This window comes from Oryctolagus cuniculus, chromosome 12 (genome assembly GCF_964237555.1).
Source record: "Oryctolagus cuniculus chromosome 12, mOryCun1.1, whole genome shotgun sequence".
Lineage (NCBI taxonomy): Eukaryota > Metazoa > Chordata > Mammalia > Lagomorpha > Leporidae > Oryctolagus > Oryctolagus cuniculus.
In genome coordinates, this window is record NC_091443.1 from 51,091,838 (window position 1) to 51,117,953 (window position 26,116).

At 55.9% G+C, this 26,116-nt stretch overlaps 2 protein-coding genes across 5 annotated transcripts; one reads left to right on the forward strand and one right to left on the reverse strand.

The window, feature by feature from the left end:
- Nucleotides 1–508: 508 nt before the first annotated feature.
- PCK2 (phosphoenolpyruvate carboxykinase 2, mitochondrial) lies at nucleotides 509–10,168 on the reverse strand. Of its 2 annotated transcripts, none has more exons than XM_008269397.4 (10): nucleotides 9,905–10,168; nucleotides 7,676–7,921; nucleotides 6,095–6,279; nucleotides 5,804–6,007; nucleotides 5,257–5,444; nucleotides 4,487–4,649; nucleotides 4,001–4,219; nucleotides 2,064–2,201; nucleotides 1,358–1,453; nucleotides 509–1,131 (listed from the first exon to the last, which is right to left on the reverse strand). In XM_008269397.4, the coding sequence occupies exons 1-10, from the start codon at nucleotides 9,931–9,933 to the stop codon at nucleotides 677–679; spliced, it is 1,923 nt and encodes a 640-aa protein (XP_008267619.1). In that variant the 5' UTR covers nucleotides 9,934–10,168; the 3' UTR covers nucleotides 509–676. The 2 variants fall into 2 exon arrangements, with proteins under 2 accessions (XP_008267619.1, XP_008267618.1); XM_008269396.4 differs by having other exon boundaries at nucleotides 5,257–5,489.
- Nucleotides 9,707–24,878, forward strand: NRL (neural retina leucine zipper). Of its 3 annotated transcripts, XM_008269398.4 has the most exons (4): nucleotides 9,707–9,860; nucleotides 10,559–10,694; nucleotides 22,245–22,651; nucleotides 23,497–24,878. In XM_008269398.4, the coding sequence occupies exons 3-4, from the start codon at nucleotides 22,271–22,273 to the stop codon at nucleotides 23,827–23,829; spliced, it is 714 nt and encodes a 237-aa protein (XP_008267620.1). In that variant the 5' UTR covers nucleotides 9,707–9,860; nucleotides 10,559–10,694; nucleotides 22,245–22,270; the 3' UTR covers nucleotides 23,830–24,878. The 3 variants fall into 3 exon arrangements, with proteins under 3 accessions (XP_008267620.1, XP_008267621.1, XP_002718135.1); XM_008269399.4 differs by lacking the exon at nucleotides 10,559–10,694 and having other exon boundaries at nucleotides 9,748–9,860; XM_002718089.5 differs by lacking the exons at nucleotides 9,707–9,860; nucleotides 10,559–10,694 and adding an exon at nucleotides 20,505–20,660.
- Nucleotides 24,879–26,116: the final 1,238 nt, after the last annotated feature.

The following is a 26,116-nucleotide window of genomic DNA, read 5'->3' on the forward strand; positions in this document are numbered from 1 at the left end:
AAAAAAAGATCGCCCAAATCCTTGGGTCCCTTGCACCCACGTGGGAGACCTGGAAGACACTCCTGGCTCCCAGTCAGCTCAGCTCTGTGGCCAATTGGGGAATTAACCAGCAGAGGAAGACTCTTCTCTGTCTCCGTAACTCTTTCAAATAAATAAAATAAATTAAAAAAAAAAAAAAAAAAAAGTCAGGTCTGAGGGTGACAGGGGCACCGCTTCATTGCAGAATATCCTGCATGCCTGGGTATGTGGTTGGGGACTTCAGGCCCAGACGCTGCCCTGAGCAGCTGGCCAAGATCCTGACTTCTTAGGACCTGAGGACACAGAGGGGGCAGAGCCTTCTAGCGTTCCCCACTGATAGTGCTGCCTGTAGGACAGAACCTGGATCCCTCCAGGCGTGCCAGGCCCTGCCGGAGCACCAGGCAGCACTTCCTCTAGGGGCTGGAAGATCGTGACGTTGCTGTTCAATGGAAGCTGTGAAGATCAGTGGGAAATAAAAACAGGACAAATCTTGTGTAAAATGAACGAGCATTTCTTATTATGGGACAGGGAGTGTGAGAAGGGCTGGTCCCCCAGTGCGCAGGTGTTAGTTACAATCAAATGGCTTCTACCTCCTGCAAGCGGGGGCGCCCCATCCCCATGGGCACACTGCACTCTCCTGCCAGCAAGCAGCCTCGGGTCACATTCTGCGCACGCGCTCCTCCAGGGCCTGCAGCTCAGCCAGCACCTCCTTGGGCAGGTCCTCGTTGACCTGCTCTGTCAGGTAGCTCCGAATGTCACGCACCTCCTGTTCCCAGAAGTCCTTGGGGAGCGAGAAGAGCTGAGTGGTGTCTATGGCTCCCAGGCCGCTGAGATTCAAGGCCCCTTCCTTGGGCACCAGCCCGATGGGGGTCTCTCGGGCACTCTCCTCGCCCTCTAAGCGCCGGCAGATCCAGTCTAGCACACGAGAATTCTCCCCAAAGCCTGGCCACAGGAAGCGGCCTGCCTCATCGCGCCGGAACCAGTTGACGTGGAAGATGCGTGGCAGCTGGGCCCCCTTGCGCCCCTCCATGCTCAGCCAGTGTTCTAGGTAGCGCCCAAAGTTGTAGCCGAAAAAGGGCCGCATGGCGAATGGGTCGTGCATGACAATTTTGCCTGGGGAGGAGAGCGGGATGGGTAAGGAATCTTCTGCCTCCCTGGTGAGGGAAGGGCACCCTGCAGCCGGCTGGAGGACACTGTGGGAGGCTGAGGGTTTGGGGTGTCCCCAGGGCAAGAGAGAGGGAGGAACAGGGAGCAAAGGCAGAAGCGGGAAGCGGCGCGGCCGGAGGCAGGTGTGGCTTGGGGTGGGCTCGGAGGAGGGCACGGCGGGCAGGGCGCTCACCTTTGTGCTCAGCTGCTGCAGTGGACTCAGAGCGCATGGCACTGCCCACGAACACCCCGTGACGCCAGTTGAAGGCCTCGTAAACCAGGGGTACCCCTACAACACCAACAGACATGGTCACAGGCCGCTCTCTCCTCTGCATCCTCACGGCTCCCCTTCTGGTGATCACTACTCTTAGTCTCTTCCTCCAAAGACCTTGGTTCTCCCATTTCCAGACCCCAGGCGTCCCTCCAGGCTTGCAGTCACCAGGGGAGAACTCTGAAGACAGAACTACAGCTGGGGATCTGGGTGGAGGCTCCCTGTGTGTTACGTATACCTGGGAGCTGGGGCAGGCATTTGGCACAAGGGTTAAGCTGCTGCTTGGGATGCCTGCATCCCGTGTTGGAGTGCCTGGCTTCAAGGCCTGGCTCTGCTCCCAATTCTAGTTTCCCACTAACGTGTGCATTAGGTAGCAGGTGATGGCCCAAGTATTTGGGTCTTTGCCACCCATGTGGAAGACCTGGATTGGGTTTCTGACTTCTGGCTTTGGCCTGGCCTAGTCCTGGCTGTTGCAGGCATCTAAGTGAACCAGTGGATAGAGGTCTCTCTCTCTCTGTATCTCAAATAACAATGAAGACATAAGTGGAAAGTAAGTAAATAAGGAGGTGGGCCCTGATACAGTGCTAGACCTTTCACCAAGAAAGCACGGAGCCGACACGTTGCTCACCTTTGGGTCTGCGGCCTCCAAAGATGATGGCATCAATGGGGACACCCTCTGGGGCCTCCCAAGCCGGGTCCATGATGGGGCACTGCCGAGCCGGGGCACAGAAGCGAGAGTTGGGATGTGCACAGGGCTCCTTGTCACCTGGCAGAGGAAATACAAATACCATCACTTCCAAGGTCATGTCCGCCCAACACACACATACGTGTGTACACACTCTTGTGCAACTTCTTTTTGCCTCATTAGTTTCCAACAACCTGTGTGGTAAGGAAGAGGAGAAAGGGACCAGGATGTTTCCCCCAAAAAATGGGTTACTTATCCGAAATGGGGCCGCCGGCTGAGCTGTGTGAGGAAAGAGTGGAAGAGGAATCGGGATGCGGCAGGCCACTGACATTTGCACCCAGCTATAGGCACTTGGCATTGACCAGGGCTCAAGCGGATGAGGCTGGATATTGGCGTAAGGTTATAATTCCCCCCCAGAAACTATTTATGGGATTATTATGTAAATAAACTTCTAAACCTGCAGCAAAAGCTGAGAATGCCAGGTCAGCATTTCAGAAGTCACCTTCCCACCAGCAAACCAGGGAAGACAGACTCTCCTGAGCTATCAGAATCATGCAGACAGAAATCAATGTTAAAGCTAACAAAATCCCAATGGTATCTCCTGATGATGGAGTGGTAGGGCTTAAGCAACACAGGAAGGGACATCGCCTGGGCAGGTGTAACCTGAGAGAGGAGGGCCCAGTGAGCGGCACAGGTGTGAAGCAGTGCGGTACCTGGGGGTGAGGGAGCCACAGAGCCAGCACCCCCTCCTCTCCCACCCGCCAGCTCCTGCTTCCGCTCTCGAGAACAGCCCTCCCCGCATGAGCCCCCACGCAGAACCCCATGCCATAGGGTACTGCCCTGGGAACTGAAGCTGGGCCCTCGGCGCCCTCGCTCTACCCCTGATTTCAGAGATGATGAAAGGGTTGGGGAACGAGTCTGTGGGGAAGGATGATAGTTTCTCGAATTTCTCAGTTGGGTGGGAAAGACTGAGGGAGACTTAATAACGGTCTTGGAGAAAATGAAGGGTGATTACATGAGGAGGGCAACTGTTGGGCCAGCCTGGAAACCGGAAGACAAGCTCAGCACCACAGCCCTCCCTCCCCCACCACGCTCTTTGCTTGCACCCTGGGCCTCCAGGCTTTCTGCCCATAGGCCATGGAATACCAGAGGCCCAGGGTGCAGGGTGCAGGGGATGGTGGGGGCCCCAAGGCACTGGCTGATGACAGGGTGGAGAAGCTTCTGGGAAGGACTAAAGCACTGGTCCGGCTGGGCTGGGCTGGGCTGGACTGAGGTCTGTGCGCTGTAGGGACGGGGGAGTGGGCGGGTGACAGTACTGCCCTCCAGACAACGGCTATTACACAAGGCGGCAGTGGGAGCCCAGGAATGGGAGAGCTGGCTGGAGGACGAGGCTGGCTTCCACTTCCCTGGTGGCTCAGGCTACAGATTGGGCTTTGAGCCCAAGTCTTTCTGTAGCAATTTCCAAAGTAGTATCCTTTCTTTTCCTTTTTTTTTTTTTTTTTTTTAAATCCACCTTATATTTCTTACTGAGAACGTACTATGTGTTTAGCAATGTGGGGAACACTTTTTATTCACTGTTTAATGTAATCCTCCAACAACCTTGAGACGGGGACTGTAACAACTACACCCATCTAACTGATGGTGAGGGTGAATCGAGGGAGGGTAAGTAGCTTAGCCAAATCACAAAACCAACGATTGACGTACTTGGAACATGAACTGAGACCTCGCCTGGAGCTGGGACCTGCAAATATTTGTAACTCCCTGTGTCTCCCACAGACCTCAGATGACAGCTGGGGGCTGTGGAGAAGGCTTGTCCATCACTAGGGTGCTGAGCTCTGGGGGGCTGTGCCACCACACCACGACTTCCCCAGCCCACCTACCGGGTTTCCAGGGTTTGCCCAGCCAGGAGGTCACGGTGACACCAGGTGGAAGGGGTTGGTCGATGCCCTCCCAGTACACGCCTCCATCACTGGTCTCAGCCACGTTGGTAAAGAGAGTGTTGCTCTGGATTGTGGCCATGGCATTGGGATTGGTGGTGGCAGAGGTGCCAGGGGCCACACCGAAGAAGCCGTTCTCAGGGTTGATGGCCCGGAGTCGACCTGTTGGGAAGGAAAGTGAAAGGAAGGAAGTCCATCCAGGGAAAGTTGAGACGTGAGGCTGGAGAAGAGCCTGCTCTACGCCTCTTGCCCTGAACTAGACCCTAGAGCGGATGGGGAAAGGCTCTGAGGTGCTAGGGTGGGAGGCGTGGGTCGGGGCCGGCTATTTAGGAAAAGGCTCTCAGTAACAAACTTCACTGTGAAGACCACGGGACAGAGTCAGTCTCCGGCCAGAGCCCGAGCCCAGGGCATGACCCAAGGGGCCCTCACCTTCGCTGTCAAACCTCATCCAGGCGATGTCATCCCCCACACACTCCACTTTCCAGCCCGGCAGCGTGGGCCGCATCATGGCCAGGTTCGTCTTGCCACAGGCGCTGGGGAAGGCGGCTGCCACGTAGCGCTTCTTCCCTGCGGGGCTGGTGATGCCCAGGATCTGCACGTGGGGGAAGAGAGGGGGGACATGGTCAGGGCACGGGCCGCAGGAGGGGGGGCAGGGGCTCACTCACAGGGAGGACTGATGTGTATCTATCTATTTATTTAAAATGTATTTGAAAGGCAGAGACGGACAGAGTTCCCATCTGCTGGTTCACCCCCCGAATGCCCACAACAGCAAAGGCTGGGCCAGGCCAAAGCCAAGAGCCAGGAATTCACTCCAGGTCTTGCATATGAGTGGCAGGAACCCAATTACTTAAGCCGTCATCACTGCCTACCCGGGCCTGCGTTAGCAGGAAGCTGGAGTTGGGAAGCGGACCCAGGTTACTCTGATTTTCAACGTGGGCATCTTAACTGGTATCTTAATCTCTAGGCTGAATGCCCATGCCAATGTTTATTCACTGAACAGGTGCACTGCCCTGCTACCAGGCCTGGAATATCCATCAGGGGAAGCCCTGACGTCCAGCAGCCCAGAACCAAAGTTTTGGGCAGAGTCCTTGCCCACCAGCCTGGCACCTGGCAGGGGGCAGGCGAGGCTGAGGCAGACTGGTTGGGCCCCGCCCCTGCCCCAGCCCCTGCCGCTGCCTGGATCTTCACCAGGCCCTCACCAGCATGTGCTCCGCCAGCCAGCCCTCATCCCGGGCCAGCCGCGAGGCGATGCGCAGGGCAAAGCACTTCTTGCCCAGCAGGGAGTTGCCACCATAGCCGCTGCCGAAGGAGACGATCTCCCGCTGGTCAGGCACGTGGCCAATCAGGGTTTTCTCTGGGTTGCATGGCCACTGGCTCACCGGATCCCCTGGGGACAATGGGGTCATGGGGCTGCTGGCAGTGGCATCTGGAACTGGGGTGTCAGGGGTTCGAGGGATCAGGGATTGGCAGGAGAGATACTCTGCAAGGATGGGCTCAAGCCCCTCACCTCCTAACAGCCATCGGCTCCCATGCCCCTGTTTTTGAGGCTGGGGGCTGATGTTTCTCAATGTTGTGCAAACTGCTCTGTGATCACAGCCTCACCCGCGGCCCAGACCGCTGTCCTGGCTCCTGGGGATCAGGATTCAGCAAGGACAGGTTCTCAGGGTCCAGGGCTGAGTGGGACTTGGGGATTCTCCAAGCACAAGAAGGCCTCTGTGTGCTCTCCTGGGCTGAGCAGGGGCTCACCTGGCCCAGTGAGGGGCTGGCCCACGGAGTGCAGACACTTGACAAAGTCCCCATCTCCCAGGGCCTGAAGCACGGGCGTCCCCAGCCGCGTCATAATGCGCATGCTCGCCACCACGTAGGCCGAGTCGGTGAGCTGTACCCCGATGCGGGCCAGCGGGGAGCCCACGGGGCCCATGCTGAATGGAAGCACGTACATGGTGCGGCCTGCAAAGGAAAAGCAATCCCTGGATGAAGGCTCCAAACCTGGTTCCACCCCCTGTACCCCAGCCTTGGGGTCCCCACCCTGGTTACCCTGCATGCAGCCCGGAAACCTCTCGTCCACAGCTCGCTGGAATTCAGCTGGGGACATCCAGTTGCCCAGCTGTCCACGGGCCCCACCAGCTGGTAGTGGCACCGTGTCCCGCTGAGAGGGGGTCACGATCACCGTCTTGCTCTCTACGCGTGCCACATCCTTGGGGTCTGTGCGGGCCAGCCAGCTGGGGAGAGGGGATTGTCAGGAAGATGCTGGCCAGCAGCTCTCCCTCGTCCCCAGACCTACTTCTTCAAGTTCAACTGACTCCGGGTCTTCTGTTGGCCTTATTTGTTCCCAGCCAATCTCATCTCAGTCCCTTCCTTCAGGCTGTGTCTCATCTAAGAGAATGTGGTTTCCCAAGGCCCCAGCCCCTGGGGAGCCTCTGCCCCTGGCAAAAGCTCCCTGAACTGGGGCGGGGAGTGGGGAGAGGGAAAGGGGAGGAAAGAGAGGAGGAGGAGGGTGGTGGGGAAATGGAGGAGAAGGAGGAGAAAGAGAACAACAAGAAGAAAAGCTCTTATTTGGATCAGCTTCTTCACTTCATATAAAAGTACAAAGACACTTCAAAATGTTCATGGAAAATGGAATTAAAAACTAACTTTATTTTGATACAAAAAAGTTTGAAATCCATGCACATAAGGGGTCTTCAAAAAAGTTTGTGGAAAATGCACATTATGGAAAAAACCCTGCATGTATCTCAAGACTTTGGGCACCAAAAAACTTTATCTGGCCAGCGCAGCGGCTCACTAGGCTAATCCTCCACCTAGCGGCGCCGGCACACCGGGTTCTAGTCCCGGTCGGGGCGCCGGATTCTGTCCCGGTTGCCCCTCTTCCAGGCCAGCTCTCTGCTGTGCCAGGGAGTGCAGTGGAGGATGGCCCAGGTGCTTGGGCCCTGCACCCCATGGGAGACCAGGAGAAGCACCTGGCTCCTGCCTTCGGATCACCGTGGCGGCCATTGGAGGGTGAACCAACGGAAAAGGAAGACCTTTCTCTCTGTCTCTCTCTCTCACTGTCCACTCTGCCTGTCAAAAAAACAAACAAACAAGCAACAACAACAACAAAACAACAAAAACTTTATCTTTCTTTAAAAAAAAAAAAAAAGGTCACAATGGCCACAACAGCCAGGGCTGGGCCAGGCCAAAGCCAGGAGCTTTTTTCAGGTCTCCCACGTGGGTGCAGGGGCCCAAACATTTGGGCCATCTTCTGCTGCTTTCCCCAGGCCATAGCAGAGAGCTGGATCAGAAGTGGAGTGGCCGGCACAAGAACTGGTGCCCACCTGGGGTGCTGGATCACAGGCGGCCAGCCCGGATAAACTTATCTTTTAATTGAAATTTCCCATGAACTTTTCGAGTACCCTTGCATGGCCAGCCCGGATAAACTTATCTTTTAATTGAAATTTCCCATGAACTTTTCGGAGTACCCTTGCACTGATTAGGCCTAGTTCCTGTGTCTTTCCCCCAGAGCTCCCATTCTTGCTCATCCTTTTAGGATGGCTTAAATTCGATTTTTGTCTTCGTGAACCCAACGTGGCCTCCATTCAAAGAGATGGCCCCATCTCACAGGTCGCTTGGTTCAAGGCTTACCAGTTATTGTACTTGGGGAGCTTTCGGATGAGCCCCTGCTGCTCCAGCAGGGTCAGTGTGGCAGTATTCTCGGCCTCGGTCCCATCACAGATGTGGATGCTCTCTGGTTGGCACAGGCGGGCACTGCGCTCCACGAAGTCCCGGACTCCAGCAGGCAGCTGGCCCAGATCTCCACTGAGCACGCGCAGGGTCTGGACGCTGCGGCATGACGACCAGCCCCAGGGGCTCAGCCCACGCCAGCTAAGCCTGCAAGAGAAGAAACAAGGAGGCAATGGGCCCATTGCTGCCGCGGATGGTGGACAAGTGTATGTGGGGAATGTATGTGTATGATGGAAAACTGGGGCCTCTGGGGAGCGGGATAAAGCATGTCCAGATGCAGGCACCATGAAGAACAGGTTGGGGTTGGTGTGTGGGATGGGTGCGGGCCCCAGGCATCTTGTGGCCTTTATGGATTTAATGAGGACATCTGCTGGTCAGCATGGGATGGGGATGGCCAAATGGGCACAAAGGCACTTAGCTAGCTGTGCAGAAGTGCACACGTGGGCCTGCTGATGTTAATGCATGCACAGCCTGTGCCCATGCTTCAGCATGTCTGCTCAGTGTTCAAAAAGAAGCAGGGTATAGAGACACTGTCCAGGGAACAGTGTGTAGCCCCTTACCCGTGTTCTTTCCACTCTCAAGTATAGTTGGAAAAGACCAAAGCCACCAACCAACCAAAGTGTACTTTTCTATAAGTAAAAATCAGCAGCTGTTTTCATTTTTTTTTTTTTTCCTGCGGGCGTGGATGGTGTCAGGCTGTGAGAGCCTTGAGCACAGGGCCCGGTCTTCCAGGTGGGACAGCCTTCTTCCAGGGCCAGCTTTCTAGATTAGGACACTTGCAGGATACTGGGGTTGCAGGCACCAGATCTGCTGCTGCCCACCTGGGCCAGCAATGATGGCATAACATGTTCCCACTGAGTCGGGGTTTTCTGAACTGTGTGGAAGGTTGACCATTGGGAAATGAGTGTTACTGGCTGGGGCTCAGGCTCCAGCTCCCAGGAGGGTCTTTTATGGTCCGTCACACTCCAGGGAGAAAGAGAACTAGGGTCTCTGTGGCTGGCTTGCAGCCAGGGTGCAGCGACCAGAGAGTGCAAAGGCTAAAGCCTCCCTCACCAGAAACTGCCCCCACGCCAGGACTGTGAGAAGTGCTTCCCTCTCCCTTTCCTGGAAGCCACACGGCCTGGAGAACTGCTGTGGGTAGCAGCGTGGACCAACAGGCTGCAGGAAGCTCAGGCAAAGAGGTGTAAGCTCAGGGAAGGGAGAAAGCTCAGATCCCGGATGTGGGAGCTTGAGTTCACTGGAGTGGAAGCTGAGGTGGTTTCCACCAGTCAGAGCAGGATGGAGCCCAGCATGGCCAGGAGCAGGGGAGCCAGCCTCTAGGCCCTGGGTCTGTTCCTGCCTCAGAGAATCTTCCCTGAGCATTCATTGTAAAGGCACTCCCCCCACGGGGCACCTGGTGACCCAATGATCCCTTGCCTCCATCTCCCCTAAGCAGGACCCTCTCTCCCCTTCCAAGTGGAACCAGCTGCAGGGCAGACATGGGGTCAGTTGACTCTGGGACAAAAGGAGGAGAGAGCCTGTACAGGGATGGACACACAGGCAGGACGCACCTAGGGGCTCCAGGCCTGGGGAGGGCAAGAAGCCAGCCATGCAACAAACGAAGGCAGCTTGGCCCCCTCCTGCCCCATTGCTACCCTCCCTCCCCTGGCTCCAGGTCCCTCTGGCTGTGTTGGGCTTCCCGCCAGGTTGCAGCCGAGGTCAGATGTTTACCTTCTACCATCTTTAGGGAGCGCTGGGCTCAGGGCCCCCAGAGACTCGTGCACCTTGGCCCCAAGGCCCCACCACTGCTTACAGCACCCCCAGGGCTCTCAGCGCGTTCTATCTGGGAAGGAAAGGAGAGCACCCGGAGACAGGGCTCCGCAGGGGCGAGTGAACAGGGGAGGAAGTTCTGAAGTCGCAGACAGAGACGGCGCGGTCAGAGACCAGCGAGGCGCCGAGAGGGAGGAGCGGACGGGGACGAGCGCGCCGGGCGCGCGGCCGGCCGACCTCAGGCGGCGCGGATCCTAGAACCGTCGCCCCCCGCCCGCCTCCGCCGAGGATGGGAGGCCGGGAGGGGTCGGCCCCAAGGGGGCGAGAGCGGCCGCAGGTGCGGGTCGGCCCCAGGCTGGGGGGAATGGGGTGGTCACTCACCGCAGGCCGGGGCGGTACGCAGCGGCCATGGCACCGGGGCGGGGGCTGCGGGGTGGTCACGGAACCGAGGAGCCGGGGAGACGTGGGAGACGTGAGAGACGGGGAAGTAGAGAGCAGGGCGAAGCAGCGGGAGCTGAGGCTGGGCGGGAGGCGCTTAAAAAGGAGGCGGGCGGGCCAGGGGCGGTACCTAGCGAGGCCGGCGCGACCCACTCTCCGCCCAGCCCCGCCGGCCGCCGTGCTCCCGGGGCCGGTCGGCCGCCCTCCGCCCCGCATCCTAGCCCCCAAACCCATCTCTCCCATTGGCGGACAGTGCCCGCTCCGCGCCTTCCCCAACCGCGACCCGGGCCCGCCCCCGCCAGGCCACGCCCCCGCCAGGCCACGCCGCCCGCCGGTGATGTAACTTTGAGGACTCTTGCTCCCTCCCGGGAGATAGGGACTGAGAGACACTGGGTGGCAAACAAGCTGGGAAGGAGGGAGGAGGCCAGGGGAACCGCGGGGGCTGGATTCTAGAAGCTGGGGGCTGGGCATTACCTATCCAGTTCGTCCTGGGGATGGACGCTCGCAGCCCCAGGCTGTTTGCTCGGTTTCCCAAGGCTCCTGTGCTAAGGCCTTGTAGTCCCCAACTCCAGAAGTCCCGTTTCTTCTCCTGCCCAGGGCGCCTTTCTGCTGTGCCGTGAAATGGTGCGGCTGCCCACCCCAGAGTGGCTCTCTTGGTCCTCCCTCTGACCTGGCCATGTTTTCACACTCCCCTGAAGAACTCATCCGCGACCACCAAACTACCACCATGAAGGTAATTTCTCAAGAGGTGTCGCTATCCAGACGTCTGTCTTCACCCTGTGATTGCCGGACGTTCCCCGAAATGCTCCAGCACCTGAAACTCGGCATGTCCAAGCATCCACTCCCTCGTTCTGGGAATAGCACCCCGACTTTCCTTTGGGGAACCCTCTGCTTACTCTGTGTGGTGGGGTGGGTTGCACTCACCTTTCCTTGGAGGACCCTCTCCCTATAGCCAGTTTGTGTGTTCCCTGCTCTGGCCATGGCTGTTGGGTGTCCCGGGGTGGGATTGGGGGTCCCTCTGTGGGACTTTGTCTGTAAACCTGGAAATGAGCCCTTTCTGCCGACATTGCTGAGCTGTAGAATACTCACCTCTGTGTGTTGGCTTGGCACTGGAGGCGGGAACCTGCCAGGGCAGAAGGCAGCCTGGGGAGGCAGAGCAGAGGAACGGATTTCTGCTGTTGGTTATAAGAATTAACACATTTCTTGTTCAAGCTAACTTTTAAAAGAGATTTTTTGGCTGGTGCCGTGGCTCACTAGGCTAATCCTCCCCTGTGGCGCCGGTACCTGGGTTCTAGTCCCAGTTGGGGTGCTGGAATCTGTCCCGGTTGCTCCTCTTCCAGTCCAGCTCTCTGCTGTGGCCAGGGAAGGCAGTGGAGGATGGCCCAAGTGCTTGGGCCCTGCACCCGCATGGGAGACCAGGAGGAAGCACCTGGCACCTGGCTTCGGATCGGTGCAGCGCGCTGGCCGTAGCAGCCACCTGGGGGGTGAACCAATGGAAAAAAAAAAGGAAGACCTTTCTCTCTGTCTCTCTAACTCTCACTGTCTAACTCTGCCTGTCAAAAAAAATTTTTTAAAGAGTTTTTTTATATATTTGGAAGGCTGAGTTTTACAGAGAGAGAGATAGAGAGAACTATTCCATCTGCTGGTTCACTTTCCAAATAGCTGCAACCTGAAGCCAGGAGCCTGGAACTCCATCTGGGTCTCCCACGTGTGTGCAGGGGCCCAAGCAATGGGCCATTTTCTGCTGTTTTCCCAGACACATTAGCAGGGAGCTGGATTGGGAGTGGAACAGCTGGGACTTGAACTGGTGTTTGTATGGGACGCCAGCGTCATAGGCAGCCGCTTAACCTGCTGTGCCACAACTTGGGCCCTTGAAGCGAATTTTAAAATGATTTCTGCCATGTGCAACAGAAACAGTCCTGATTCTTAGATTTCTCAGAGTCCTGTGCTGGAACATGGTGGGATGAAAAGAGCTGGCCTCCAGCCATGGGCTTTTTGCTGCTCTTGGCCATCTGTTCCCACCCATGCACAGCCTGCACCTGTATGCATTTGGACCTCTTCCCTCAGTCCTATCCAAAGTGTCCACACCTATCCTGCTGTAAACAGCTGCCTCTCAGCCACACTTTGGTTCTAAAGTTGTGCACGCTTATGACTGCATTGCCGACATTTTTTTTTTTTTTAATTTATTTGAGAGGCAGAGTTACACACAGAGAGAGGGAGAGACAGAAGAGGTCTTCCATCTGCTGGTTTCACCCCCACAAATGGCCACAACAGCCAGAGCCGGGCTGATCTGAAGCCAGGAGCTTCTTCCGGGTCTCCCACGCAGGTGCAGGACCCCAAGCACTTGGGCCATCTTCCACTGCTTCCCCAGGTGCATTAGTAGGGAGCTGGATCGGAAATAGAGCAGCTGGAACTCCAGCCTTGCCCATATGGGATGCTATGCCACAGGCAGAGGCTTAGCCTGTTAGGAAAAGAGTTGCAGATTGGTGCCTCCTCACACGGGGCACCAAAATGTTAGGAAAAGAGGTACAGAATAGAGAGGAGGCAGTGTACGAATTTATAGCCAAACCGAATTTTTCAGAGAAAATTAATTTGCAGAGATGGGTGACCAAATGCCCACATACACATTGATGGAACACGTTGCAGAAGGCCCCGACCCCCAGGGGCCAGGCCCCAGGGCCAGCCCCAGGAGGGCTGGGGCTGGGGGTGGGGGGCAGCATGCAGAGGTGAATTCCTGAAATTGGCCTTGAGGACCTGGAAAAGAATGCAGGGTGGGGTATGAAGGCAATAGGGTATGAGACCCAACTGAGGTTCAAGGGCAAGGCATACATTCCAATGCTTATCTGTCTTTTGGGTAATGAGCAAGAATGGCTGAGGTTTATATCTTTGTTCTATCATGGCCCACTAGGCCACAGTGTCGGCCCCTTGGCCATCCTTCTGAAGGTCATCTTGTTAATAATCCTGTACCTGCTCCCATGGTTGTCTGTCTCAGCAAAGGCACCACCATCTAGCCAGTTGCTCCAAAGGGGACCTGAATAAGTCTAAACTATTCTTTTCTTGTCCTCCATGGTCAATTAGACACCAGGACCTTTGGATTTGTACTTCATGGTTAGCTCTCAAACTGTGTCTGTCCCCATGGCCATTGTCTCAAGTTCAGGGCTTATCTCTCACCTGGATTCAGGTGATAGCTTCCAAGACACCTCTTGGCCTCCTGCCTCTCCAAACACCACTCCCTCTCCCTTGACCCCGGTCACACCCACACTGTGCGCACAAGTTTCCTTTGGAGAGTTGAGAGAGGAATATTGTCCATGGCGTGGCCGTGTGCCAGCTGCTCACCATGCATAAGCTCATTCCGTCTCACAGCAATCTTCATTTACAGGTGTGGACAGCGAGGCTTAGAGAGGTTCAGTGGTTTGCTCACAGTCACGCTTGTGGTCAGCAGGAGAAATGGAATCAGAATCCAGGTCCTCATGACTCTAATGACCAACTTTCCTCTCTTGCCGTCCTATAGTCCCTCTGTGATTTATCATTAAAAAATTGGATCATAACACTCTCAGTCTGAAAAATCCCTCCAGGGCTTCCGATCACTTGGCATCTGAGGTCCCTCATAATCTGGCGCTTATTTATTTAACATTACTGCTCCACCTCTGCACCTGCCGTCTTTCCTCCTTCACACTGAACACGGCATTTCCAAAGCATTTCCTTGAACTCTTTTTGCCCATCAGAACTGGTGTCAACATCGCTTCCACCTCAGTCCATTTTCTGTTGCTATAACAAAATGCCCGAGGCAAAGAAATTTACAGAACAGAAGTTTATTTGGTTCACGGCCCTGCAGGCTGGGAAGCTCAAGAGCATGGTGCTGGCATCTCTGCTCAGCAAGTGGTGAGGGCCTCATTGCTGCGTCATACCATCATACCATGTCTTCGATGAGGAGACGAGCAAGCTGCCAACTCAAGATTCTCTTTTTATAAAATCACAAGGTCCCCACCCTCATAGCCTTCCCAAAGGCCAAGCCTCTGAATACTATTAATATACAAATGTGGTGATTAAGTCCCAACACATGACCTTTGGAAGGATGCATTCAAGCCACTTCCCACCTGAGCCTCTCCTGTTTGCCTCTTATTAAATCTGTTTTCTCTGTGTTGGTTCTGTCTCATGCGTGTGCCTGTATTTCTGTGCTTACACTTTACTATGGCTGTTTTTGTATCTCTATAAACCTCACTGGAACATTAGATCATTGAGAGAATGATCTCACTTTTACTGTTTTTGTCTTAGCTCCTAGGGTATCTGGTCTGTGATAGGTACTTAATAAATGTTGGTTGAATGGAAGGACGAACAAGTCCTGCAGTTCAGAATCCTTCACCACCATGGCTTCCTTCTGTAGCTTTAGACTGAGCACGAGGCTCATGTGAGAGTTTTCTTGCATTGTTGAGTCCCCCTTATTTGGCTACTTTTTTTTAAAAGATATTTATTTGAAAGGCAGAGTTACAGAGAGGCAGAGGCAGAGAGAGAGAGAGAGAGAGAGAGAGAGAGAGAGGACTTCCATCTGTAGTTTACTCTCCAGATGACTGCAATGGCCGGAGCTGCGCCGATCTGAAGCAAGGAGCCAGGAGCTTCTTCCAGGTCTCCCGTGTGGGTGCAAGGACTTGGGCCATCTTCTACTGCTTTGCCAAGGCTATATGAGACAGCTGGATCAGAAGTGGAGCAGCTGGGATTCGAACCAGTGCCCATATGGGATTCCAGCACTGCAGGCAGCAGCTTTCCCCTCTATGCCACAGCGCCGGTCCCTGCCACCACTTTTGTTCAGTTCTTTGGGACACCCCCTTCTAGCCTAGCCCACCAGCTGGCCCAGTGTCCAAGCAGTACCACCAGGGGGCAGGGTGTGATCAGCCTTGCCCTGGTCTGCATTATCTCCTCTGGGCTCATGCCCTGGGTTCTCTCATAGACCCCCTGCCCACCATGGATGCCATGGGGTGCTGCCCAGCTCCTCCTCTGGGACTGTGGTGCTCATTGTCCCAGCCATGGAAGTGTTGGCTGAGGGTGGCTCCCAGCTGAGTACCTCCTTGAGTGCTATCTGTAGCCAGAGGAGCTGTCTTTCCAAATGTGATGCCCCAGCCGGCGCCGTGGCTCCCTAGGCTAATCCTTTGCCTTGTGGTGCCGGCACACCTGGTTCTAGCCCCGGTCGGGGCACCGGATTCTATCCCGGTTGCCCCTCTTCCAGGCCAGCTCTCTGCTGTGGCCAGGGAGTGCAGTGGAGGATGGCCCAAGTGCTTGGGCCCTCTCCCCATGGGAGACCAGGAGAAGTACCTGGCTCCTGCCATTGGATCAGCGCGGTGCGCCGGCCAACCAACGGCAAAGGGAGACCTTTCTCTCTGTCTCTCTCTCTCACTGTCCACTCTGCCTGTCAAAAAAAAAAAAAAAAAAAAAAAAAAAAAAAGCAAACCAAATGTGATGCCCCTTGCCCATGGGCAGTGTGTATCCAGTGACTGGTTGTTATAGGGGCTCAAAGACCTAGACTCCTGTCTCACTTTGGGCCAACTCTGAAGGTCCATCCCAGCTCCAGAGCCCCTTGTGGGATCAGCTGATTGCAAAGTGCAATGCAATCCCATTTTTCCCCCTCAACAATCCTGCCTCTCACTGTCTATCAAAGTCCTCCCCAGTGAAACAGCCACACATGAGGCTCTGTCTTGGAGTGTGTTTCCAGCTGGATAGAGTCCCCAAACCCAACTTGGATGCTGCATTAGCCCCCAGTCTGATTCCATTTTTGCTTTCCTCCACAAAGACAAAGTGCCGAACGATCTTTTCAAACACAGATTTGATCATATCACGCCTCAGCGGAAAGCCTTTTAAGTTGCTCCTCACTGCTTTTAGAATACAGCCCCAATCCTTAACGGGGCGCCAGGCTCTGCAGGATCCGGATTTCTTCAGTTTCACCTCTCCCCATTCTTCTCTGCTCTACTGAGCTTTTTTCAGTTGCATGGACACATCTGCGTCCTTCTGCCTCTGAGCCTTTGCGCATGTCATTCCTGTGGCCTGAAATGCCCACTCTCTCCACAAATCCAGGTGTGATTGCGTACTCACCCGAGCAGTCTCAGTTAATGTGACTCCTTTGGGTGACCTGTCCCTGCCGTCCTTGTCCCTCCTGACTCCTCAAATTAGGCCTTCATGAGATCCAAGTCAAACCCTACAGCACTCGTTCTTCTGGTTTATGGCAGTTAAAAACAGTTTGTTTTGATGTAAACATTGTAGGGCCAGAGGCAAGAATGCAAATAGAGGCTCACAAACCTTAAACATTTAGAATGTATAACTCCAGCTAACAGACCATTCAATAAAACATGCTCTGTTCTACCCCGACAAATACATACTTCTTAATGGCAATAGAAGGCCAGGTTCACATTTGGGCTATATTTGGAACCTCAGGGTTCTTCACCAGAGCTGGTGTGGGGAGAGGCAACTTGTGGTTCCTGGTTCTCAGCTGGGACCTCTTGGTCCTGACGCCGTCTTGGGCTGTGAGGAGGTTCCTGTGTACCTCGTATAATCTGCCCATCTCAACTTTATCCACAGCCTCCTGCCAGCAGCCAACTCTTGCCACCCTTTGGACCTGAGGATGTGTGCACTGATAGTGTGGTCCAGCTGTGGGAGGAGTGGGTGTTTAGCCCACATCATACATCTAAGTGCCTGGGTTCACTTTCTGGCTGCGGCTGCTGTTTCCAGCGTCAACAGCAGTGCAGAACCCAAGAGGCAGCAGTGACGGCTCCAGTACCTGGGTTCCTGCCACCCCTGTGGAAGACTGAAATTGCATTCGCGACTCCTGGCTCCAGCCTTGCCCTTCCCTGACCATTGCGGGCATTTGGGGAGTGAACTAGCAGATAGGGGCTCTCGTCCGTATCTCCGCCTCTAAAATAAAAATAAAAGAAATGGACTTGGACTCTTTGGGCAAAGAATTTTCAGGTATCTGGGATGTGGGCCTATGGGGACTGGAGTGGGCAGAGGAGGTAGGACTCAGCCAGAGGAAAGTCAAAGAGGAGCCTGGGTTACAGCCTTGGCCTACAGCACGGCATCCCATATGGGTGCTGGTTCTAGTCCCAGCTGCTCCACTTCTGACCCAACTCTCTGCTATGGCCTGGGAAAGCAGTAGAAGATGACCCAAGTGCTTGGGCCTCTGCACCCACATAGGAGACCCAGAAGAAGCTCCTGGCTTCTTCGGATTGGTGCAGCTCCGGCCGCTGCAGCCATTTGGGAGGTGAACCAACAGAGGGAAGACCTCTCTCTCTCTGTCTCTACTTCTCTCTCTAACTCTGTCTTTCAAATAAATAAATAAAAGCTCAGGGCCCAGGACTGGGTCGCTGTTGCCTGGCCCATAGAACAATAAGTTGCTTTCGCTCGGCTTTATCCGTAAGCTCCAAGCAGGCAGCATGGGCATCACCCTCAGTTACTAAAGTGTCCCCAGTGTCTAGAGCAGTCCCTAGAACAGAACAGGTGCTTAATAAATGTTCATTAAATGAATGTGGGAGATAACAAGAAGAGGTTTGAGCATTTGGGTCAATTACTGGAACTCTGGATACCAAGAGCCAGAAGTCAGCATGAGAACTGGTCTTAAGGGATTATTACTATTATTATTATTATTATTATTTTTTGACAGGCAGAGTGGACAGTGAGAGAGAGAGACAGAGAGAAAGGTCTTCCTTCTGCCGTTGGTTCACCCTTCAATGGCCGCCACGGCCGGTGCGCTGCAGCCGGCGCACTGCGCTGATCCAATGGCAGGAGCCAGGTACTTATCCTGGTCTCCCATGGGGTGCAGGGCCCAAGCACTTGGACCATCCTCCACTGCACTCCCTGGCCACAGCAGAGAGCTGGCTTGGAAGAGGGGCAACCGGGACAGAATCCGGTGCCCCGACCGGGGCTAGAACCTGGTGTGCCGGCGCCGCAAGGTGGAGGATTAGCCTAGTGAGCCGCGGCGCCAGCCTTTAAGGGATTCTTAAGATGGGGTGCAGGACAGAGGAGTTGAGGATAGCCTCCGGCATGCTGCCTCTGTCTCCTCTCCCCTCCTTCCTCTTCATCTTCCACCCCTGCCCTCGCGGCCTTTTGCCTGTGTGGTCCCTTTCCCAGTGGTGCAGCCTCCCCCTGCCCATGTTTCCACCTCTGTCCTTTGCCCATTGCCCTTCCTCTGGAGCCTGATGATCTCTTTGGCCATTCTCCTGGGTTGGTTCCTAGTTTCTGGTCCCCAGTGTTGCCCTCCGTGCCTGTCTGTCATAGTTGCTACTCTGGTCCCTTGCTCCTGTCTACTTCTCTTGTTGGCCTCTGCTCCTTTCTCGGCCCCTCCTGGAAGCCCTCTGTTTCTTTCAGCTCTCCACAGCCTTTGTTCAACTCTTCCCTGTGCCCACATCCCTGTGTCTGCGTTAGTGCAAATGCCTCTGGAGCCCCTGACTTGCTCTGCCCTCCATAGCAGTACGTGTCCACTGCCTCCTTAGCTCGTCTCCCGGCCTCCCTTCCTCCCTCCTGGCCCGTCATTCCTGGAGTCTACGCTAGCTTCATCTTTTTCATCTCTGCTTCGCTGTCGCCAGATGTCCTTGAGCGAATCGGTCACCGTGTCCATTTCCCAGTCCCCGAGCTTCCCCCTAGGGTGCGCTTTGCCTCCTGGGTCCCCCACCTGCACCCCTCTTCTTGTGCCTTTGGTCCTTCTGGGGCAGTCGGCCCAGCTCTCACTCCGCCAGCCCCTTTCTTTGGTTCTGTGGAGCCTGGTCTGTGCCCCAAGCTGCTCAGCTGGCCTGAGCTTGTTTAGTCTGACTCCCTTAGCCCGTTAGCGGCTTAGCCCTCCCACCTCCAGTAAACAAGAGGATCAGTGCGGGCCCGACAGCTGCCAGGTGGGGGCAAGTGTCTGGCCAGGCCAGAGCAGGCATGAGAGGCAGCTGCACTCCCCACTTCCGGTTCTTTCTTCAGCCAGGACAATTCTAGGGTCTCTTTCCTGGGTGTCCACTGTGACGTGACAATCCATGGGCATGTGTGTGAGGTTCCCTATCTCCATAATCCCCATTCCTATGTTGAGGCTGGTTCTCAGGCTGTGGGTCTTCTGATGCTTCTGAGAAAACAGCATTCGACCCAGGCAATCACACTCCTCCACACAAGGAGGAGACCTCCTCCTTGACTGCGGGTGACGGTGCCTGCTCCATAACGCAGAGGCCCAGGTGCGGGAAGAGAGTGACCTCACCTGGTCTAGGTCTTCTAACGTGCGCCTAGGAAGCGTGGTAGGGGAGACTACACATACTCAGGCTGTAGGTGTTCTGCACGACTGTGACTCTTAAACTTCCGTGTGTGTCAGAGTTGCCCGGGAACCTGTAAAAGGGCAGATTTCTGAGCCTCACCCCCAGAAAATTAGATTCAGTAGGCTTGAGCTGAGCCAGAGAAGTGGCATCTCCAGCAAGTTCAGTGCTGCTACTGCTGACGGGCCAAGGCCCACACTTTGAGAACCACTTATCTTAGATGATCTGTGTGTACCAGCCCCTTCCCAACACCTAATGCTGGGACCAGCTTAATCTTGGGGACTGAGGGCCGCTGGGGCTGATGGACCTCGGGGTCTCTCTCTGAGATGGGAAAGAGGCCCGGTGACCCCAGGGGAGTTTGTGGGGTATCCTCAGAAGGTAGGGAGTGGCTTTTCTTTCACGGGGTCCTATTCTAGTACAGACCCTTAAACAGCTTCGGACAGGTTTAAACATCTCCTTGGCTAATTCCTAGTATCCCTGTTCCAACTCCTACTCGGGGATGATAGCTCTAAGAGGTGTTAGGGGATTAGACTGAAAATGTAGGTCACCCCCCAGCCATCTGGGAAGTAGGATGAGTGCGAGGAGGAGAGAGGGGCAGAGACGAACACAGGGAAAAGGTGAGAGGGAGCAGAGGACATGTGAGGGCAGTCATGGAAGTGTCTCCAATGCACTGGAGGCGATTCGATTTCAGTGTCCCCTACTGGCTGGGAAGAAAGATGCCCAGTTCCCGTTCTCTTCTGTTCTCCCCCTACACTGTGCTGCCTGTCCTGGGGCTGTCAGCAAGGATGGGAGAAGCTGAAGGCCCTGGGGATTCCCCCTGGGGAAAGTTGCTTATCTTTCTGATGCGATGGCTGTGAGGCCAGTCAGGGTGAAGGTGGGATTAGGGGCAGAAATGTGAGGATGCTTGGAAACAGGAAACCCACGCCCCAGACTGGCTGAGTGTGGGTTTGGGAGAGCCCATACACCAGAGACACAGATGAGGGGCCTTAGAGCCTTGTGGGGAGGGGTCCTGGGAGCTTGCCTGGCCCTCTTTTCCAGGGCTGGGCTCTAAGTGGTTGAGAAGTGAGGCTGTCTGTGTTCACGGAGCGGGTGATGGTTGGGGTCATCTGCCCTGGGGAACTGAGCACATGTTGGATCATCAGCAAGGAGCTTTTCCTTTGAGAACAGGCATCCTTGATACTTGTCCCTTCCTCTCCTACCCCTCAACCCCCCAGGCTGAGATATGCAAATCATCCTCTTACCTCATTGGCTGAGGCCTAAGGACCATAGCTGAGCTCAGGGAGCTGGCCCTTTAAGAGTGCCCTTTGGGCTCTGTGCCCACTGCCCCCTCGTTCTGAGCACAGAGGCACCTGGGCCTGCTCCATGGAGCCTCCAGTCTCTGGGAAAACTGTGGCTGCCTGGCTCTGACACTGACCACAGCATCTCTGCGACCCCCTAAAGTGAGTATGTCCAGGGCCTTCCTGGGTGCCAGGTCTCTATCCTAGAGTCCTCTCTCCCACACCTGCTGTCTGCTCCCTGTTGTCTGTTCTCTGGACTCCTCACAGCTTCTGCACACTACCCCATTCCCTCCCTTGCTGGCCTGATGTCCCTCTCTGTTATCACATCAGGAAGATAAACAGCCCTCCCCACTTAGCTCTCCTCTGTACATCCGGCTCCCGCTGGACACCCCTTCAGCGTCTCACCATCTGCTCCCTGCCGTGACCAGTCCCTTCAGTCCATGTCTTTGTTTCTGACTCCTCTGTCCTCTCGAGGGTCAGGGGGCTCCATGGAGAAGGCAGCAACCCTTCCCTGGCACAGGAAGAGAGATGCCTTGCTCTTCTTCCCACCCCTCTGGGTCAGACAGAGGGAGAGCTAGGCTTGAGTCACTAAGATGGAGCCATTAGTCTAAGCCCTGGGACTGAGCATTCTCTGCCTTGCCGCTTCTGGGGATGGCGGCGGGGCCGTTGGAATTGGGAACTGGGCTAGAACCTGGGACTTCCAGGCTGGAAAAGCTCTCTGAGGTCATCTAGCCAGAGGTTCCTCAAGTGAACATGTGTTCCACTGTTGATAACAGAGTTCCTTGGTGACATGTTCGGGACATCTGTGTTGGAGGTGAACAGATGGTTTGCTGAAGGGCTTGCCAGATTAATGCGCTCTTATGCTCTGTGAAGCTGTAAGAGGTGAGGTAGGAGGTGGTATTTCTCAAAATCATCTGAGCACAGAGCTCTCCTTGGATAACTCTCAGAGTCAGCGTGCCACGGAACACTCGGGGAGATGTGATAACATCTAAATGCCCTCGTTGAACAGGGGAAAAGGGCTCAGAAAGCAACAGGTGATCTGCTCAAGTTCAAACAACCTCACAGGTTCCGAGCAGAAGGAAGGAAATAGTCTTGGTTGATCCTTGGAGAGACAAGCCTTGAGGAAAGACAGTTGCTGCTGAAGCCTGAGCTTTGGGGAGTTGATTCTGGGATCTTTCTCTTTTTCCGCAGAAAGTCTTCTGCCCCCGAACAGGGATGTGTTGATTGATTAATCCATAGAGCGAGTGGCACTGAGGATCTGTGTGTAAGGCACTGTCCTGGGTGCCTTGAGAGATGGAGATGCACCATGTGACCCTCATAAAGCGCCTGAAGATTCACAGCACACATGCCTTCCCTGGCCCCAAAATATACACATACTCTTTCACAGTTAATTAAGCAAAATATTTTAATGGCTTGGAAATGAAATGACGCCTCTTGAGATGAGAGCCTCAGCACTAGAGTTGGGGGCACTGCTGTGCTGCTGGTGTCTTTCCTGGATTTCACGGGTGCCAGTGCAGGGAGAGGTTGTTGCTGTCCTCTTCCTCCTCGGGTCCTTCCGCTGCTTGGCCCCTGTCAGGAGCCTCTGCCACCTGACAGGTTGCGCCCAGCCTGAAGGTGACCCTGCCGGGTACAGGGCTGCACCATCACCATGCCTTTCCAGAACCCTGCTCCAGGTCTTTGGGCTTTGGGGGAAGAGGGGTGAGGAGCACCAGCAGGCAGCTTCCAGACCTCTCCTCTTGTTTGCAGGTGCACCTCCCTAGCCCAGCCCCAGAATGGCGCTGCCCCCCAGCCCCCTGGCTATGGAATATGTCAATGACTTCGACCTGATGAAGTTTGAGGTAAAGCGGGAGCCCTCTGAAGGGCGCGCTGGCCCTCCCACAGCATCACTGGGCTCCACACCTTACAGCTCGGTGCCTCCATCGCCCACCTTCAGTGAGCCAGGCACAGTGGGCGCCCCTGAGGGGCCCCGGCCAGGCCTGGAGGAGCTGTACTGGCTGGCTACCCTGCAGCAGCAGCTGGGGACTGGAGAGGCACTGGGTCTGAGTCCTGAAGAGGCCGTGGAGCTGCTGCAGGGTCAGGGCCCAGTTCCCATTGATGAAACCCAGGGCTACTATGCAGAGAGCCCAGAGGAGATGGGAGCCCAGCATGCCCAGGTGAGTGATCAGCGAGCCGGTGTGAGGGGCTGCGGGCAGAGGGAGGAGGCCAGCACGACAGAGCCGGGGCAGTTCTGGAGAGGGCTAGGGACTGGGGAGGTCTGGGACAGAGGGAAGAGGGCCCCTGGAAGAAATCACAGAAAACTACACGCCGATCCAGGAGAAGTGGGGAGAAGACTAGACGAGAAGAGGACCCAGCGGGGAAGAGTTGAGAATTAGAGGGCTGGGGAGCAGGTAGACGGATGCACCGCGTGTGGAAACCGGGGAAGGGGTTACGTGAGGAACACAGCCAGGCTCACGGACTAGGCTCGGCGCTCCCCCCAGCGCCCAACCTTTTCTGGAAGGATTGAGACTCATCCTATTAATTACAGACACAGTCGAGGGTGTTGAGGACATTAGGACGTAATCCAAATCCTTTGAGGGTCACAGGGCTGTGGCCTTAAGGACAGGCGAACGTGGCACGTTGAGGGTGGAGTCCCTCTGAGCCAGGGTTCACGGGAAACACCCTCCGGGGGCCAGCTGCTGGGCACCGCGGAGGAGGGGGGAGGCGCAGGGTTCAGGTGCGCGATTGGCTCGCCTGGTCGGGGGGCGGGGCCTACGGTTCGGGGAGGGCCAATGGGGTCCGAGCGCGGTGCCAATGGCCGGGGGGAGCCGCGGCCGTCCGGGCCGGAGGCGGGGGTCTGCGCTGAGAGAGCTTCAGCGGAAGGGCCGGCATCCAGGCAAAGTTGGGAGCTGGGGCGGAGCTTTCCCGAGGGCGGGACCAGCCTGGGTCGGGACCTGAGTGTGGAGCCTGTGGGGTGGAGGGGACCCGACCCTCACACGGTCCCTTCGCTCTTCCTCCGCAGCTGGCCGAGCGGTTTTCGGACGCGGCTCTGGTGTCGATGTCAGTGCGGGAGCTGAACCGGCAGCTGCGGGGCTGCGGGCGCGACGAGGCGCTGCGGCTGAAGCAGAGGCGCCGGACGCTGAAGAACCGCGGTTATGCGCAAGCCTGTCGCTCCAAGCGGCTGCAGCAGCGGCGCGGGCTGGAAGCCGAGCGCGCCCGTCTGGCCGCCCAGCTGGACGCGCTGCGGGCCGAGGTGGCCCGCCTGGCCCGGGAGCGCGACCTCTACAAGGCTCGCTGTGACCGGCTGACCTCGAGCGGTCCCGGGTCCGGGGACCACACCCACCTCTTCCTTTGAGCCATTTGGGCTGGGGGGAGGGCGGGTGCGGGAGGATGGAGTAGATGGGTAGGTGGGAGGCGACTGCACAGTTCTTTGGATTGTTACCCAGCGCCTTCTGGTCCCATGGAGTCCTTGTATGGTCACACAAATACCCCCAAACTTCTTGGCCCCTCCAGGCACACCAGAGGTTAGATGCTGGTCATTTTCTGGGAGAGGGGTCCCCTCCTCTCATGAAAGGCATACCAGAAACCCAGTCATGATGAGCACGAAAATCTGCAGGGCCAGAGCCGGCGAGGGCAGGGTGGGGGAGGGCGCACAGGTGCAGTGACTGGGTGACACAGTGAATGGAAGTGAGGGACTGGTGCAGCTATCTCCCACCCCCAGTTTAGTTTTTATTTCAATAAGGTTTTCAACCTGTAGTGCTTTAAGGCTGTGATTAGCAATGAGGCAGTATTTTCATTCTGAGGCCTGTAACCTGCCCCTTTTAGGACTGCTGCATTTGCAAGGTTTCAATTCCCAGCAGCAAGACAGACATAAATAAGCCCAACATGGTTAGGAACTGTATCCAGGATGCTTTTCCCCTGCCCACCCCAGAGGCCTTCAGAGGCCAGAGCAGCAAAGGTGTGAAGAGTGAGCTCTGTGGGTGGTTGGCGTGGGAAGGGAGAGAGCCCTGGGCGGGAGTCCGGAGACCTGGGCACTGGTCCCAGCTCCGTCATGGGATTCCTCTGTCACCTTGAGCAGATCAATTTCTCCCTGGGCCTCAGTTACTTCACTGAATCCTCATTTGGAATGGACGACACCTGATACCTTCCCAGTTCTGGCATCTTCCCAGTGTGGGAGTCCCAGTGGTCTCCCCAAGAAGCCCCCCAAGACAACCTCACCAAAAAGGCCCCTTGCCTGCCGCAGCTTCCTGGCCAGCACGCTGTGAGTGCGAGAGCAGCCCGGGTGAGCCTGCATGGGGGACCCCTGCTACCTTTCTGAGGGCTGGAGTGAGACTTTTCTCAGGATAACAAGGAACGGAGGAGAGAGTGCAGCTTTTGTGAATTAAACTTGAAGTCCAGACAGAATGCTAATGCTATTGGCTAAATGTTCTTGCAATTTAAGTGTTCATTCTTTATCTCTGCTTCAGGCTACTGTTTAGTGTGTCTGCGTGGGAGGGAAGGAGTGGGGGGAGAGAGAGAGAAACACTAGGACGCCCCCACCTGGAGCTGAGTGGCACATCTCTGGAAGGCCAATGAAAATGGGGTGGAAGGGTGGGCACTGGGCCAGATGGAGGGGTCCACCTCCCCCCTCACCCCAAACCTAGAGGCAGCAGTGGCTGGGCCTGGCTGTGGATATCCTTGAGGTCGCCCAGTCGCCATGGTAACCCAGCTCTTGGGGAGTCGAAGCTCTTCAGCAACCTAAGGGGAGGTTGGGTGGGGCCTCTAGGCAGAGCAGAAGCATGGGGCTGGAGCAGCCACCTCATCAGCTTTTGTCATCTGTCCTCTAAGGGACATAATAAATAGGAGAAGCGGTCGGGCATGGGGGAAGCAGCTCCCATATGTCTCTCTTCCTTTCTGCCCCCTCTGTCCACCCCCTCCCCAGCTGTCTTCCCCCGTGGCAGTTCTTGTTCCCTCCTCCCCCTCCTCTAGCCCAGCTCATGCCTCCTCCACGCAGGAGCCTGCAACAGGAGGCCTCTTCTCCTTGCCCCTGGGAACTGCCCTCTTCTCTCCCTGGCCCACCTCCATCCATGGTGCCTTTAGCCTCCCCTCTGTGTTCTCTTTCACACTGGCTGTAGGAGGAGGGGTCTGAGATGGGGGGCATTCCCTCCAGGGGCCCAGCTCTTCTCTCCGGGGAATTTCACCTGTGTCCCTGCCAGGTTGGTGCTGCAGTCCAGGTCCACTGCTTCTCTTGCACACCTTTCTAACCTGCATTGCACACAAAGCAAGGACACTATCCACAGACACCCGTGCACACAGCTAGGCCACATTGACATGCACCTGGATCTCAAGATGATCCACCAGGGGCACGCGGATAGACCTCAAATAAGGGTCCCACACCGTGGTGACAGACAGTGTGGGTTCTTTAGTCAGATGGGCCTCGGCTCAGGTTCCAGTTCTACCCTAGTTCCTCTATGGTCACGAGCGAGTTAAAAGCTTGCTTTGTCAGAAAAATGGGGGAAATAATGGTAGCTGCCTAGTGAGAATGAGCGCATTTCAACCCGCACTGGGCACGAAGTCTGACACATGCTGTCGTGGCTGATGGGATCACGGGGCATGCACAGCTGGACTTCCTGATCCACCAACGCTGCACCTGTGGAGCGCCG